General features: G+C 41.9%; 1 protein-coding gene across 2 annotated transcripts; it reads left to right on the plus strand.

Moving 5' to 3' along the window:
• The first annotated feature begins 387 nt into the window (after positions 1-387).
• On the plus strand, positions 388-10,004 carry smim29 (small integral membrane protein 29). Of its 2 annotated transcripts, none has more exons than XM_035381828.1 (5): positions 388-528; positions 1,871-2,207; positions 2,888-2,913; positions 5,144-5,249; positions 8,031-10,004. In XM_035381828.1, the coding sequence occupies exons 2-5, from the start codon at positions 2,100-2,102 to the stop codon at positions 8,097-8,099; spliced, it is 309 nt and encodes a 102-aa protein (XP_035237719.1). In that variant the 5' UTR covers positions 388-528; positions 1,871-2,099; the 3' UTR covers positions 8,100-10,004. The 2 variants fall into 2 exon arrangements, with proteins under 2 accessions (XP_035237719.1, XP_035237720.1); XM_035381829.1 differs by having other exon boundaries at positions 528-648.
• The last annotated feature ends 3,935 nt before the right edge of the window (positions 10,005-13,939 follow it).

The following is a 13,939-nucleotide window of genomic DNA, read 5'->3' on the forward strand; positions in this document are numbered from 1 at the left end:
GATACTGTGTGAATATATGAATTTATCCTCTTGATGTGGCTGATTCTCAAGGCTTGGTATTGACTTTGTGTTACAAATTTGTATATATTTTGATATATTAAGACTTTGACAATCAAAGATGTGCTCTAGTTTACTCTAGGAAAATAGTTTGTGTGATAGCTGATAGATCCATCAGACATGCACATTCTTTAGTATTTTCTTTCTGTGGTATTAACAAAAATGCTTAGTTTTAATATGGGTTTGTTTTGGGCGTTATGTTTTGAATCCCCTATCGACGGGCTTTTGTATTTCTCAATGGTTGTATCACAAAGACAAAGAACGGAATCATGACAATTTATTAGACGCTCCTGCCACCTGGTGGTGTCTCTGCATAAATGGCAACAAATACTGGATCCCCTAATGATGGATGCGCAGCTGATATTTTCAATTGGCTGAAAGCGTTCACTTCCACGCCCTTCCCCAGTTCGCTGTCAATCAGAATATTTGTCTGTCTTCCTGGTTCCAGCTTTGGGCAGGACGCAGGTATCGGTGAGTGTTGTGCTGATCCTATCGTGTTCTGGGCTGTGTGTTGTTGCATGAGCTATGAAGGGCTAGCTGGAATACATCAACGAGATGTCTTGGCGAAATCATGTTTGAAAACCATTTTTGGTGGGTGCTACGTCATCGAGGCTGCATCGTTAGGCGGGTTTAATCTTAGTTTACAGCAAAAAAAATCCTGTACATAAAATAATAGGTTTATTAGGTCATCACATAACGACAACGAGCCATCACTTGTTAGCTAACTTAGCTTGGTCATCGCAGGTCCTAGTAATTAAATCATCTAGAATGCCCCCAGAACGTGCCCGTTGGGTACGTACAGCAAGCTAATGTTACGTTATCTTTCACTATAGACTATGCTTCGCAAATAGCTACCTAGCTAGATAACTAACCACCAGACTGAGATTGAATAATCAAGGGGTGATTGAATGGTAAACATTGTTTCACTGTTGTTAGCTTGTTGATCACGGATTTACTGCTACGTTAGAATCTAAATGTGTAGCTAGGTGGTTGTCAAGTGATGCTGTTAATGTTACGTTCAGTGCAGCTATACTCATGTGGACTTTAGGCTCGTTCATGTGGGCTGGAAAAGGTAACATTGGTGTGTTAACTCGTTAGAATACAAGCACCAAGCTCATTGCATGGAGTCACATTTTGTCGGACTATAAACACCACCTGACACTCATGAACTAGGTATTTCTTTTGCTTCAAAAGATCTCAGTATATCACGAGTTTGATCACAAAGCTTCGAACTTGAATCCAGTACTGAAACAGAATTTCCTTTTTGTGGTTGAACCAGTATTATAATCAAGGTAATTTGCCTGTATAGGGTGTATACCTAATCCTCTGCTGTGTTTTATTACCATGTGTTCTGCTTGTCAGTCATATCAGCTTGTGCCTATTTTGCTGATTTATTCCCCAAACTGTACTGTTCACATTTAGTTCAGTGATTGGAGTCAGCTAATGAGCAACCGTAGCCTATACAAAATGGGTTCTACTGGGCTTAGAGCAGGCATATATGGCCCAAAAGAACATGCTGAGATGACAGAATCCATACAATTACTCTCATATCCTCAATATAGAAAGTGTTCCAGCCACACTGCTATGTCTAGACTAATCTCCTGCTTTTAAAAAATAAAAAATCCGGTAGAATTACATTTCTCATCTAACTGATGTGAAAACAATGGTGGAACAGAAAATCCCAGGGAGAAATGTATTTATCCACTTCAACTATGTGTGATTCTTTCTCTTTCCCTCTCACTCTGTCTCTCCCTCTCTCTGTTACTGTCATACGTGCAACCCCCCCCCCCCCCCCATAACCACACACACACAGTTTTCGCAGTGATTAGCTAAAGGGGAGAGACCATGTGCAGGTCACATGAGTGCTGAGGATGAGGCATAAACAGCTGGGAGGAAACCCGAGGAGCGGACTGGTGGATAAGCGCTCCTTGCGAGTGGGGGCCAAGGCTCGCCGCTGCAGCTAAGACCCTCGCTGGGGAGCCAAGGGGAGGCCCCCTCCCCCCTCCACCCCCCGCCGCCTGACCTGCGCGCGCACGACAGACATGAACACCACTACCCAGCCCCCAGCCACCATCGATGGGGACGCAGCCGTCAGCTATGTGCTGGTGCCCTTTCTCCTTATCACCATCATAGGGATTGTTGCTGCCGTGGTAGGTGGAGGCGGAGGGGAGAGGTCGGGGGAGGGGACTGTCGACAGGCCTTAAAGTGTATTTAAGCTGAGTTTCAAATACTTTGCAAGCATGTACACGCATAGTCACACACACAGAAACACGCAAAAACTTACACGGGCACACGCGTGCTTGCACACGCTCACACATCTGGGAAGGGAAGCTCAGTGAGTTGTGCATTGTAATGTAAATATTTGAACAAATGCATTAGGAACTTCGGAACCTTTGTTTAGCTCAGTTTAGTTAGCTTTACTTACTGGTAGTAACTGTGACCTTAAAGACAATCTGACAGCTGATTTACAGGATAAATCCAGCAGTGTTCACTTTACGTGCTGTATGTGGATTTGATGTGCATGCTATGCTAATGACAAAAGGCTGAAGTGACGAGCACAGGATTAAGATTTATACTTTTGAAAGGTCGTTAGCTTTAACATTTTTTAAGCATTACGTTTCATTCAGTTCAGTGTAACTATTTATAAAACATTACCTGTGCATGTTTTATATTTCACTCTCACTGTAAAAGTATACATTAATAGTTTTTGATTGGCATTTGCTTGGTAGTGAACATGCAGAAATACATAGCCTAAATGTCATGTGCTTTATACTGATTACTGTAATTGAAAGGCCTACCTGTTTTAAACATGTATTGTTTCCTGTTTTAGGTGATGTATGTGCGTAAGAAGAGAAGGTGAGTTATATTTCAGCAGGGGAAACGGAGTTCTTTGTATGAATGCAATGGGCATGTACACTTCTGATCAAAAGGTTCCTTTACTGGAGGTTGTGACTGCTGTTAATGTGAATTGTGTCATCTCTGGCAGAGATGACATGTAATGTGTCATCTGTGCCAGCAGTACCAGGGATCTAAGCGTGGATTAATAGGCTTACGTTTTTATGAATATTTACAACAACACTATTTGACATTAAAATTAAATAAAATGGTTAATAAAATGGTTACTATTCTTGAATCCTTTTGACTACAGGCATAATCCTGGTAACCATTGGGAGTTTGTTTTCCATGAGTTTGAATTAATTTAAATATTAGTGATACAAAGTAACAGTGGCAGTGGACTTTTTTTTCATACCTAGAAGATTATAATTTTTTGAGTGGATACAGATGCTAGTGGCTGTGCCTGGTCAGCTTAGAGACGGGAGCAATGGCCATAACGCTGGACAAATCCTGGTTCAAATTTAATGACAAAAACACCAAAAATGAGTATTCTGTTTTATTTTCTGAGCTATGTCTAGGACAGTATACAAAAAAGGCCATTTGGAGACTCCAAATGGACACCTGGTGACTAAATGATATTCTGGGTCTTCAGAGGCGTAAACTATATATTGTACGCCATATGCTAGTGGAAGAAGTGTGCTAAAATTAGCTTCCTTTCACACTGACTGTCACCCTCCCCCCCGTCTCTTCCTCTCCCCCTCTTTCTATTTACTGTCCTCTTGCCATCTCTGACAGCAGCAGGTCTCAAAGACTGTAGAAAATAACTACATTAGCTATCTATTTTACTAATCCATTTTGAGGTCTATTGATTGAAGTACCCCACTCCTATCAACATGTCACACACATCCCACAATTTCACATGCCACATTTATTATTCAAAATCAGGACTACTCCTTATTTATAAGTGTATTGAATAATAATAAAAAAATGTTTTGAGAATGTATTTAGGTGCTCACCGATATAAAATGGGTTCAAGTTCTTCACTTGAACATGCCCTCTGCTGTGGAGTCAAAGCTGTTCTCACTGTCGTCCTCAGAAAGCTTAATTTTTCTTATACAGAAAAATGAGTGTATGCGTATCGTTGGCAGATTTGAATGCATTTCACGAAAAATTGAACTGACCAAAGGTAATCAGGCCAAACATAAGTTTAAAATCTTTACTTTGGTTTTTAATCTCATGATCCACTATACTGGTGTGCATGAAATTTGGCATGTATTACCTTTGGACAGCCCTTTATAAAGTTTGTTCATGAAAAGTTTGTATGTGATCCTGAAAATGTATAATGTATTTAAATACATCGTACAGTACTATGCAAGGAGCTCCTACATAATGCAATAGACCTATATTTTGTGCTAAAGCATATTTTTTTAATTTAACAAGTGACCTGGGATACAAAAAGGGCATGCACAGGTCATGCACTATACCTTGCCCTCATGTTACTCCTTTTCGATCTGTTTGCAGTAAATGCTTAGACATCAGTTTCTAAACACTCTTCAGCTGTACATGCAAAACAAACATTATTTACTTACTCTGTTTGTTTAGTAGTGCAATAGGACATTTTACTTGGAGACTATGTCACTGGCTCAACTGCTGTGGTTCTTGTTAAATTTTAGCATGAGGAATGAGTTTAGAATATGCTGTATATATTTCACGTTTAAAATACTTGTACTGAGCTGTGTCTAAATAGTGGAGGATCCAATTGTATGTCAAACAAGCTGGACTGTGGTGTATGGAGATGAAGATATAAAAACACAAAACCACTTTTTTTGGTGCAGTAATCCACCCCACTCTCCAGATTAAAATACTAAAACCCTGGACGTATCAGTGCTAAGTGTGGCTGGGAGTCCAGAGCACAGAGTGATTATAACTGGCCGCAGCATTGCTCAGAGCTGAAGGGCTTCACTTGGCAGGATGTTCCCTCCTTCTGTGCTCAATAGCAACTCCTCTGGTCAATCAGGCACCTGCAATCTGCCTGTAGCAGGTGCACAGTCCTCCCACAGAACTGTGAGGCTCAGTGGGTTGATTTCAGAGTGAAAGAAAAGCCAGTAGGCCTGGTGCCCTCTCAAACCATCAGGTCACGTGGCAGCAGTGGGAGGGATCTACCGTGACTGAAAAGGTTTGAAGACGACTGCAATAGGAAGTCCCAATTGGTAAGTCTCCATGCTAACTTGCCTGCGGTGGTGTGTTTCAGGATCGACCGTCTGCGGCACCAGCTGCTCCCAGTCTATACCTACGACCCCTCCGAAGAGCTGAACGAAGCTGAGCAGGAGATGCTGTGGAGGGAGGAGGACACCAAGGTACCCCTCAACCACGCTCTCTCCGCCTCTCTGTCCCATTGCAGCCTGTGAGCATAGAGCCATTTGTGCTACAGCCTCCCGTCTGCCTGATGGCGGTCTCTCTGCAGCTCCATGACATTGTAGTTCGTGAACCCATGACTCCTGTAGTCTTGTCTATCCAGCTCCTGAGTGACATTCTTCTTGTCAGATCTGGTCTCCCATGATGCTTGTCAATACAAGGTATTTTACCAGATATTTTGCGACCTCAGAAATTGTGTTTCCTCAGTGTACGTAGTGCAATGTTAAAGCACTTTAAAACTCTACAAGCTAACATTAAGCAGATATGTGCCTCTGTGAGGAGAATCCCACACACACCAAACCCATTTTTATCCAATGACCGTTACGAGCCCCTGTCTAGCACAATTTAGTCTGAATTCAGTTCAGTTCAGAATACACCTGGCCAGATACTGCTAAATGTATACCTCCGCAACACAAAAATTAACCAGAAACAAAAATATCACAAAAACACTATTATAAAATGTATTCTTTCCAGTGGGTCTAATCTAGAGGATTTTCTGTATTGTTCTGTCTTGTTCATTGATTACTTTAGTTTGTTTTGTGTCTCTTGTGTACACCTGTAGTTTCTTGTAGTACTTCATGCACAGAACCACGTGAGTGAATGCTGCAGCATCGTTCTCTCTTTTCTCACGGGGGGCAGCTGTAGCACCACCTAGTGGTAACAATGCACAAGGCGGCAGTGAAGTTGGCTGTAGAGCCATTGTGTGGAAATCTTCGCCGTGAGACATTGCCCAAAGGGTTTTTTTTTTTTCAAACACAAAATGGCTTTATTGGAGTTGCATACTTACCATTCATTCGCGAAGTTGCCTGGCAACAAGAACATTTCTTAGGAGTGTTTGAGTCGGTGGAGTGGGGCCAGAAACCGGATAGTGGCAGCTTTCTCACGGATGACTCAATTCAATTAACCCAGGGCATCCGAGAACAGATATGGCTTTGAGCCTGCAGCGCAAAATCCTGCAGCTAACTGGGTTGCTTCTTCTGTCTCTCCATACAAATAACCTTATCAACATTTCATGTTTGAACATGGTTTTTGAAAGGAGTCCACTTTTTGAAACTGGTACACATTTTTATAGTTATATTCATATGATGCAAGGGAAGATTAATTTTATCCTTGCATGCCTGTTGTCTGGAGTCATACAGTGCCTGAATCTCAGACCATGTACAGGTGCATTGGTTAAAATCAGGGCCACATGCATTCCTGGGTTGTACTTGTTAACATATTAGAATGTGTTATGCCATTGCTGATAAGTGCCCTCTTGCCTCTTTTCATACCTCATACTGCAGTCAATGCATTTGATGTGTTATGCGTCAGCAGCACTGCCACAGCTGCAGTTCACATCACAAACACTAGATGGCGGTACAGTGCAGCCAGTAACCAGAACACGAATAAGCCTGGTTTAAAAAAGAATTTTTTTTTTTAGGGAAATTAGCTGCACACCAGGGTGCTTGTCTAGAAGAAGGCATCTCATCCTACCTCAGGTGCACTTGATCATGGCTGTGCCTGTCGATTCTGGTCTGGTTTTCTCACCTCATAGTGTGTCTGCCTGTACCATGCAGAATAGAAAACAGGGTGGGGAAAAACAGCCAACACTCATCCACTTCCCTCGAAAACACTGACCTCTGATCAGTGGCCTACTGTACGAGCAGGCCGGTGGCTGCCTGCACACTGCCCTATTCCCTGATCAGAGATCAGCAGCAGCGGCGGAGGCAGTGGTTTTGGAATGCAGTCCTTGTCCTTCCCACAAGCATACATATCAAACCCACTTCTGATGTCAGCTTCAAAAGGTTCAAGCATGTGATGTCGGTTGCCATGGTGCTGCCATGAAAAAGGAAACCCACTTGAGGGAGAGGTTTTGATATGCTAACTTATAGTTTTTTCTGTAATTGACGGCTACGAAAAGAAAGCTCCGGAACATCAGAAAACCAGAAATGAAATCTGGTATAAAATGGGAGCAGACAAAAGTTAAACATTCTTTACTTCCACCTTAGCAGTCATTTCTCTTGTGGGTGGAAATGAGTATAAATAACAAATGTTAGGTTTGTCACAAGGGTGCTTAAGTGGGTACGGTGAACCCTTTTAACACGGCTCTGGCTTATGAATATAGCATAATGTGTACATGCATGTTATAGACGTTGCACACGCTGTATTTTTTCCACGCATTGAGTTTGAGATGAGCACAGAGGCTGACTTATTTCTAGTTTTAGTGGCAACAGAACACTAAATTACATAATTAGATCAGTTCTTAGGTTTCCGACAACCTTGTGTCTGAAACAAAAACCAACAGCCGATCTGTGCTAGATGTGTCAGATCGAGAACGGTATTTCATTAAGAATTCAGTAAGATTAATTAAATGAGAACTTGGCTGGGAAGAAAGCTGCTGTATGTGGTACACAGTAAAGATCAGGGTTGGGAAAGCACTTATTTAGAGAGTACCCAGAAAACATGCTGGTTTTTTTGACAGTCCAGCCACACCTTTATCCCCCTGATATGGTGATGGTGTTCCTGTACCACAGGGTGTGCTGCGTTTAGTTTTCACCTTAAAATCAGCAACTTAACGTGTAAGTAACCAGGTGAAGTGAGTTCGCTGTGAACTCAGGTGTGTAACCACAGGGTCTGCTGATTTCTGTTCTGAGTAACAACAGAAATTAGCAGACCCTGCAGCTGTCGAAGACATGCACAGATCAAGGTTAACCTGTGACTCCCTTTCTCAAATACCCCGCCAGGTGGTACAGGGTTGGGCAAGGACGTACCAGCACCGACGCCCCCTACTGATGAAAGATGTTCACGCCTGAGCGTTGGCAGAGGCCCTTGACCTACATAATTATGTAGATCGACAGACAAGGAGGAGACAAAACAAAAGGTGCGGACTGTGTCAGTCAGACACAAGGAAGAGGGAAGCGGGCGTGACCTTCCATCGACCAGTCGTGCACCACCTGGTCTTTCGGGATCCAGCGAAGGTCTCATCTTCATCTCTGTACCTCGTGTGTGTATCTCAAACTCCCAATGGTTCATTCTCTGTGGGTCAGCTGACTACAAAGTGACCTGTTGGTTGTACAGGACTAGCACCTGCCCAAAACTGCAGCTGTTTATGAGCAACTTGCCTCATTCCATTACCTATAAAACTTAGCCTACATTTGCTACTGCACTGGAAGATGGAAAATGTACCCTGGCCAAAGGTAGACTTTACTTATGATCTATTTAAGAATTTATTTAAATAGGGCTTCTATGTGAATATTTTGGATGAGTGTTATGACTTATTGAAATCTGGGGAGTGCTGTCCATATTAACATGCAACGACCTCACCGTGACCTTGGTGTTAGTATTTTGGCCTGAATCCAAAATGACGTTTGCTGTGAGCGCATGTTTTTAATGTTGACGAGCGTTACGTAAAGACATGCAGGAAAGGCCATTGTGAAGGGGAGGCACTTTATTGCCGTCTTACTACCTGTCTACCAGGAGCTTACATTTATCTGGCTAATTCCCTCATTTGAGGATGTACTAATAACATGCAGGACATGCACTGTGTATTCATGGCCTCTTGTGCTTGAAATGTAACATTTCATTAGGCTTAGGGCAAGTCTCTTATTTGCCTTTCCCCAGGCACACACAAATGACAGGATCAGGCAACTGAATTAAAATGAACACTGTGCCCCTTGGTTATTGGAAAGGAAGACCTGTCTCAAAAACAAAATGACGGCTTCACATTTCCAGCTAAGACAAAGTAGGCAAATGATCATGGTTTTAACACTGGGAAACTTTACAGTTTAGTCTAGGTGGTTTGCCACTTGTCGGTATTGGATACTATGGGGTACTGTTGGAGAAGGCTGATACTGAAGCTGCGACTGCTTCTCTAAAATAAACTATGAATCCTAACACTGGGTGACTCTTGCCCTTGCTATGGCTTGCACCCACCTCCACGTGTGGAAGGGGCCATGGCTACTGCCCTCAAAAATGCCCCCGCCCAGTGGGCCGCCTAGGCATGCTTAACGAATTGGCATGAGGATGGTACTACTTTTGAGTGATTGTATCAATTTAGAGAAATTCCTTCTAGCTGACTGTACAGACCACTCAGGAAATGTCTTCTGTGTGCTCGTTCTTAAAAAAATATTGTTTAATTAAATGATTCATCTCGATGAAAATGTCCCCTCCCCCACCCCTTTCCTGCCTCTCCACTGTGCTGGTGAACGTCACGTCTTGAAAATGTGTATGAAACACTTGGGGCTCCCATTTCAGACGGTGATGTCACTGGGACACTGTGACCTAGATCAGCACCTGTATCTGTTCAAAGGTTCGAATGTCAAGCTTATGTTTTGGTAGCCACTGGCAACCCAGCAGATGCTGAATAATTAAATATTCTTTCAGTGTCGTACATAACGCATGTTCATGAATGACTGTCAAGAATGCTTTGATTTGGTGGGTGTGAAACATAATTTTATATCACCAAAAGCCATTTATAATAATTTTTAAAAAAACTACAACTGTTGTGTTCTGCACTCTTTTGAAATGAATTGTCAGGGTTGGATGGTAATACAGGAGTGGTGTTGATCAATGAATGTTTGCCCTGACATCTCAAATAAAAAATGTAAATAATTCAGTGCAGAGTACATTACTTGAATGTTTTTTTTTATCATTATGTGATGTCCAAAGTATGGAGTCTGTCATTAAAACTTAAATAAAGCCTCTATGAAACCTGTTAATTGTTTGTGAATGCTTTAATTTATGGAGGACCAAAATTGCCAAAATAAAATAAATGACTTAAATTAATCAATGCAACAAAAATGTAAAAATGAGTGAATGTACACAGAAAGAAATTAATTGATCAAATCGGACATGGGTATTTCTGCATTTATTTATTTCTGTATTGATTCATTCATGTCTATATGTTTATTTCCGTGTTTATTCACTCATTTATTTCTGTATACATTCATTTCCATATTTATTTCTTGATTCATTTAGTTCTATATATATTTCCGTATTTCTTTGTCCACATGATAATGAGGGGCGTGACTTTCACATTCGGGCCTAAGAGTGGGAGAGTAGGAGGGCAGCACAGGCAAGAGCGGAGACTGATGGTGCTCAGTTCAGATATCTCCAAGAATGACGGTCTGTTGCCCAAAGACCTCAGGCTCACGTTATGCCATGCTTTGCCGTTTGACGGCGAACTGTTCTCACGCCGATCCCAAAAGAGTTGCAATGTCGAGCAAAGACAACCAGCTAATAACTCTTCACAGCTTACACAGGCAGCAGCTATGTGAGAAGGGCGTACAACTCATCCGTCATCTTGAATTTTGGAGCGAAACCACTAGGGTCAACCTCTGTGATGCAACAAAAGCCGCGTTTCCACCGCAGGAACTATACCCCGGAACTAGGAACCTTTTGAGGAACTCAGTGCGTTTCCACCGCAGGAACTAGGGTCTAAATTTAGTTCTGGGGGCTTTGTTTTACCCCCCAAAACGTTCCTGCTCGGGGGGTAGTACTTTCCGAAAGTACAGGAACCTTTTGGGTGGAGCTTGCAGCGCTGAACATTTCTGATTGGTCGAGTACTCGTAGCGTTTGTGTTGTATTTATTTTCCGCCATTACCCGCCATGTTTGAAAATATGCAGCGGCAAACCAATTTATTTTCATAATAACTTCAAATCAAACTTGTATGTTATGCGGCGCAGTAGCCTACTTTTGGTTATAGCCTATCAACGTCTTGGAATTATAACGTGTGCTCTTCTGTTATTTTCTTGCTTTAGTATTCGTTTTATAAAATGCTAAGCATTCGTGCTGGGACAGCATATTACGTAGGCTACCAAAACATTCAAACGGATTAATTCGGTTGCTGAATATTTTCTTCCGGATTTTCTTTGTTAGCCCGTTGTAATTGACTCAAAACGTTTGATACAGTTATGTGAGGTATGCGGTAGTTCTGCATAATTATCATTGGTGATACAGTACAAGCAAACTGGAAATCACCTTCCGCACTTTTTATCCGGGTAAAATAACAGGTTAATTCTAGTAATCTTCCCTTTAGCTTTTTCAGACTGCCGTAAATTTACTCAATTTTACTGCCATTTTTCAATTCCACGAAAAGACCAGGAAGACTATGGACTCATTTATGGTGCATGGTTCGCATCTGGAGGGCACACTTCGCTGCTCGGCTAGCAGTAGCTTCGAAGGAAAGCAAACGGTGGCTGTACCACTACTAATTTACATTTTCACGCAAGTCCGAGTTTTCGTTCTATTCTTGTCATTTTGCGATTAGCCTATATGGAATTGAGGACGAGAAAGTAATAAAACAGCTAATTGTTTACAACATGTGCATGTTTTCTGCTGTTAATGAATGTGTTTGAGAGGATATATGAAAATCAATAAATACAAAAGTAACCATATATAGGCCTAGTCATTGTTGGTAACCCGTTGTATATAAGTGGAATAAACCCCTCCGGGCTGTCCCGGTTATTAGAAAATAATGTAGGCTACTTCGGTGGTAGTATGGGGTTACAGAAGAAATCATATGACAGATGGACCGACGACAACGTAAGTGGGCTAATTTGCCTAATCTTCGCGGTACTTTAGACCCCGGTGGAAACGCAGACAACCATTGGCTGAAGGAACCTTTTAGTTCCTGGTAAAGTAGTTCCTGGGACTGAAAGTTCCGGGTAATTTTGGTGGAAACGCGGCTTAACTTGAACTAATTGTAAACAATCAGGACTAGAATTTTCACCTATGTTAGCCAGTGTAAATATCTACTTAGTAGGCAGACACCATTGGCCTATATGGGAGATCGGGGAATTAACCAACATAAGCCCATATTACACTGGGCTGGGTCCCACTAACTGAAACTCCGCTGCTACCTTAATTTTACGTTTAAAACATTAAAGACGATATTTCACACTGAAATTGACTTTGAGACATACAGACCATGAAACTCAAGACACATTAATTGCTGTGTGACTGGTGACAAACTGCCATCCTGCCAGGTTATGCCTTGGAAAGGTTGCATGCCCCATACAGACACTATCCGAACAAGACTAGGAAACTTAGTATATTGCTGGACCTAACACACGTGATCCGGCCGACCAACTTCATAACTCGGCCGACCAATGGTGTAACTTCATCACTCAGTCACAGACATTAGCGTTTGTAGGGCTGGCCCCCCTGTTACGGTCCAGCCAAAAATCCGCAAAATATTTCGGGAATACAGTGACAACGTAGCATAGCCTACTTTGATTGACAGCGCCCTCATTATCACATGGACGAGGAAATAGCCTACGGAAATACAAAAATAAATTAATCACACAATAAATAAATATAGAATATATACAGAAATTACCGAATCATGAAATAAATCATGCAGATTTTATCTATTCATTTATTTATGAGTAGGCCTACATTATTAGGGGCCAAGCACCGAAGGTGCAGGGCACCTATTGTAATCGTTAGTATTATTATTATACTTTCCGCAATGGGAGTCTATGGCAGCCCATAGAACCCATTGGTGGTTTTTTATGAAATTTGGCACATTGATAAAGGACAGTCCAGTGTATACAGGCATCGAATTTGGGGTCAATCCATCCATCTCTGTAGCGCCACCAACAGGCCAAACTTCAAGGTACATTTTTGCTCATAACTTTTGAACCATTTGTCATAGAGTTGTGTGGGTTGTTTCCCCTGAATCCTTGGGTCATGCCGATTCCAATGCATCTATTGCCATTAAAACACGTCATAATAGATTTCCCGCCATTTTTAATTTTACGAATAACCTACTTTTGCGAACTAGTCCTAGGGCGTTGATCCGATCACCACCAAATTTGGTAAGTATGATCCACAGATGGTGCTGACCAAAAGTTTTGTTAAAGCTAATTATATGGCCACTATTAGCCAATGAATATTGAGGAGGGCGTGGCTTGTAACGTAAAAGTGTGTAAATTTTGAACGGATTGACCGCACACCACAAAACTGTGTAGGCATATCAGCACCCATAAGTGGAGGCTAACCCTCCATTTTTGGCCCGATAAAACAAAATGGTGGAGCTCATTTTCAGTTTTGGCATAACCGCTTGGCCGATATTTTCGAAACTCTGCACATTGGTATTGGGCACTCCAGATGGACGGGGAGCAAATATGAAGCCGATAGGCCATAAGGTGGCGCTATGATGTGCAAAACGGTGTTTTTCTTAGATAATTTTGAACAAGCATATCTCCGGCCCCATTTGAGCTACAGTCATGAAATTCTGCACATATGTGCAAGTCGTCAAGGGTAACAAGTTTCCAATAAGGATACATACGCCCCGCCCATTCCGCATTCCGATCTTCCGCAAATTAGACATTTTTGAAAAATTCTTCAAATGCTTTCTGCCATGGAAGTCTACCGCAGCCCCTATAACCGACTGGTCGGTTTTTACAAAACTTTGCAGAATGGTAGAGGGTTATGCCGTTCACCCTGTGATGGACTGGTGTCTTGTTCAGGGGTTGTTCTGATTGCTTGTCTGCCTGGTGCCCCTGTCGTGCTTGGTCCCTTCATTGCTGCTCGCAGCTATATTTTTTATATTGTTATTGTATTTATAATTAGAGTTATATATTTTTAATTTTGGCATTTCATATGAATTACTCTGGTTAAAGATATATAGGCCTACACAGTCTTTGA

This window comes from Anguilla anguilla, chromosome 11 (assembly GCF_013347855.1).
Source record: "Anguilla anguilla isolate fAngAng1 chromosome 11, fAngAng1.pri, whole genome shotgun sequence".
NCBI lineage: Eukaryota > Metazoa > Chordata > Actinopteri > Anguilliformes > Anguillidae > Anguilla > Anguilla anguilla.

Coding starts and splice junctions, on each gene's coding strand:
- smim29 (XM_035381828.1), top strand. CDS start 2,100: ATGAACACCACTACCCAGCCCCCAGCCACCATCGATGGGGACGCAGCC. Junction 2,914..5,143: donor TATGTGCGTAAGAAGAGAAG/GTGAGTTATATT, acceptor GGTGTGTTTCAG/GATCGACCGTCTGCGGCACC. Junction 5,250..8,030: donor GGAGGGAGGAGGACACCAAG/GTACCCCTCAAC, acceptor ATACCCCGCCAG/GTGGTACAGGGTTGGGCAAG.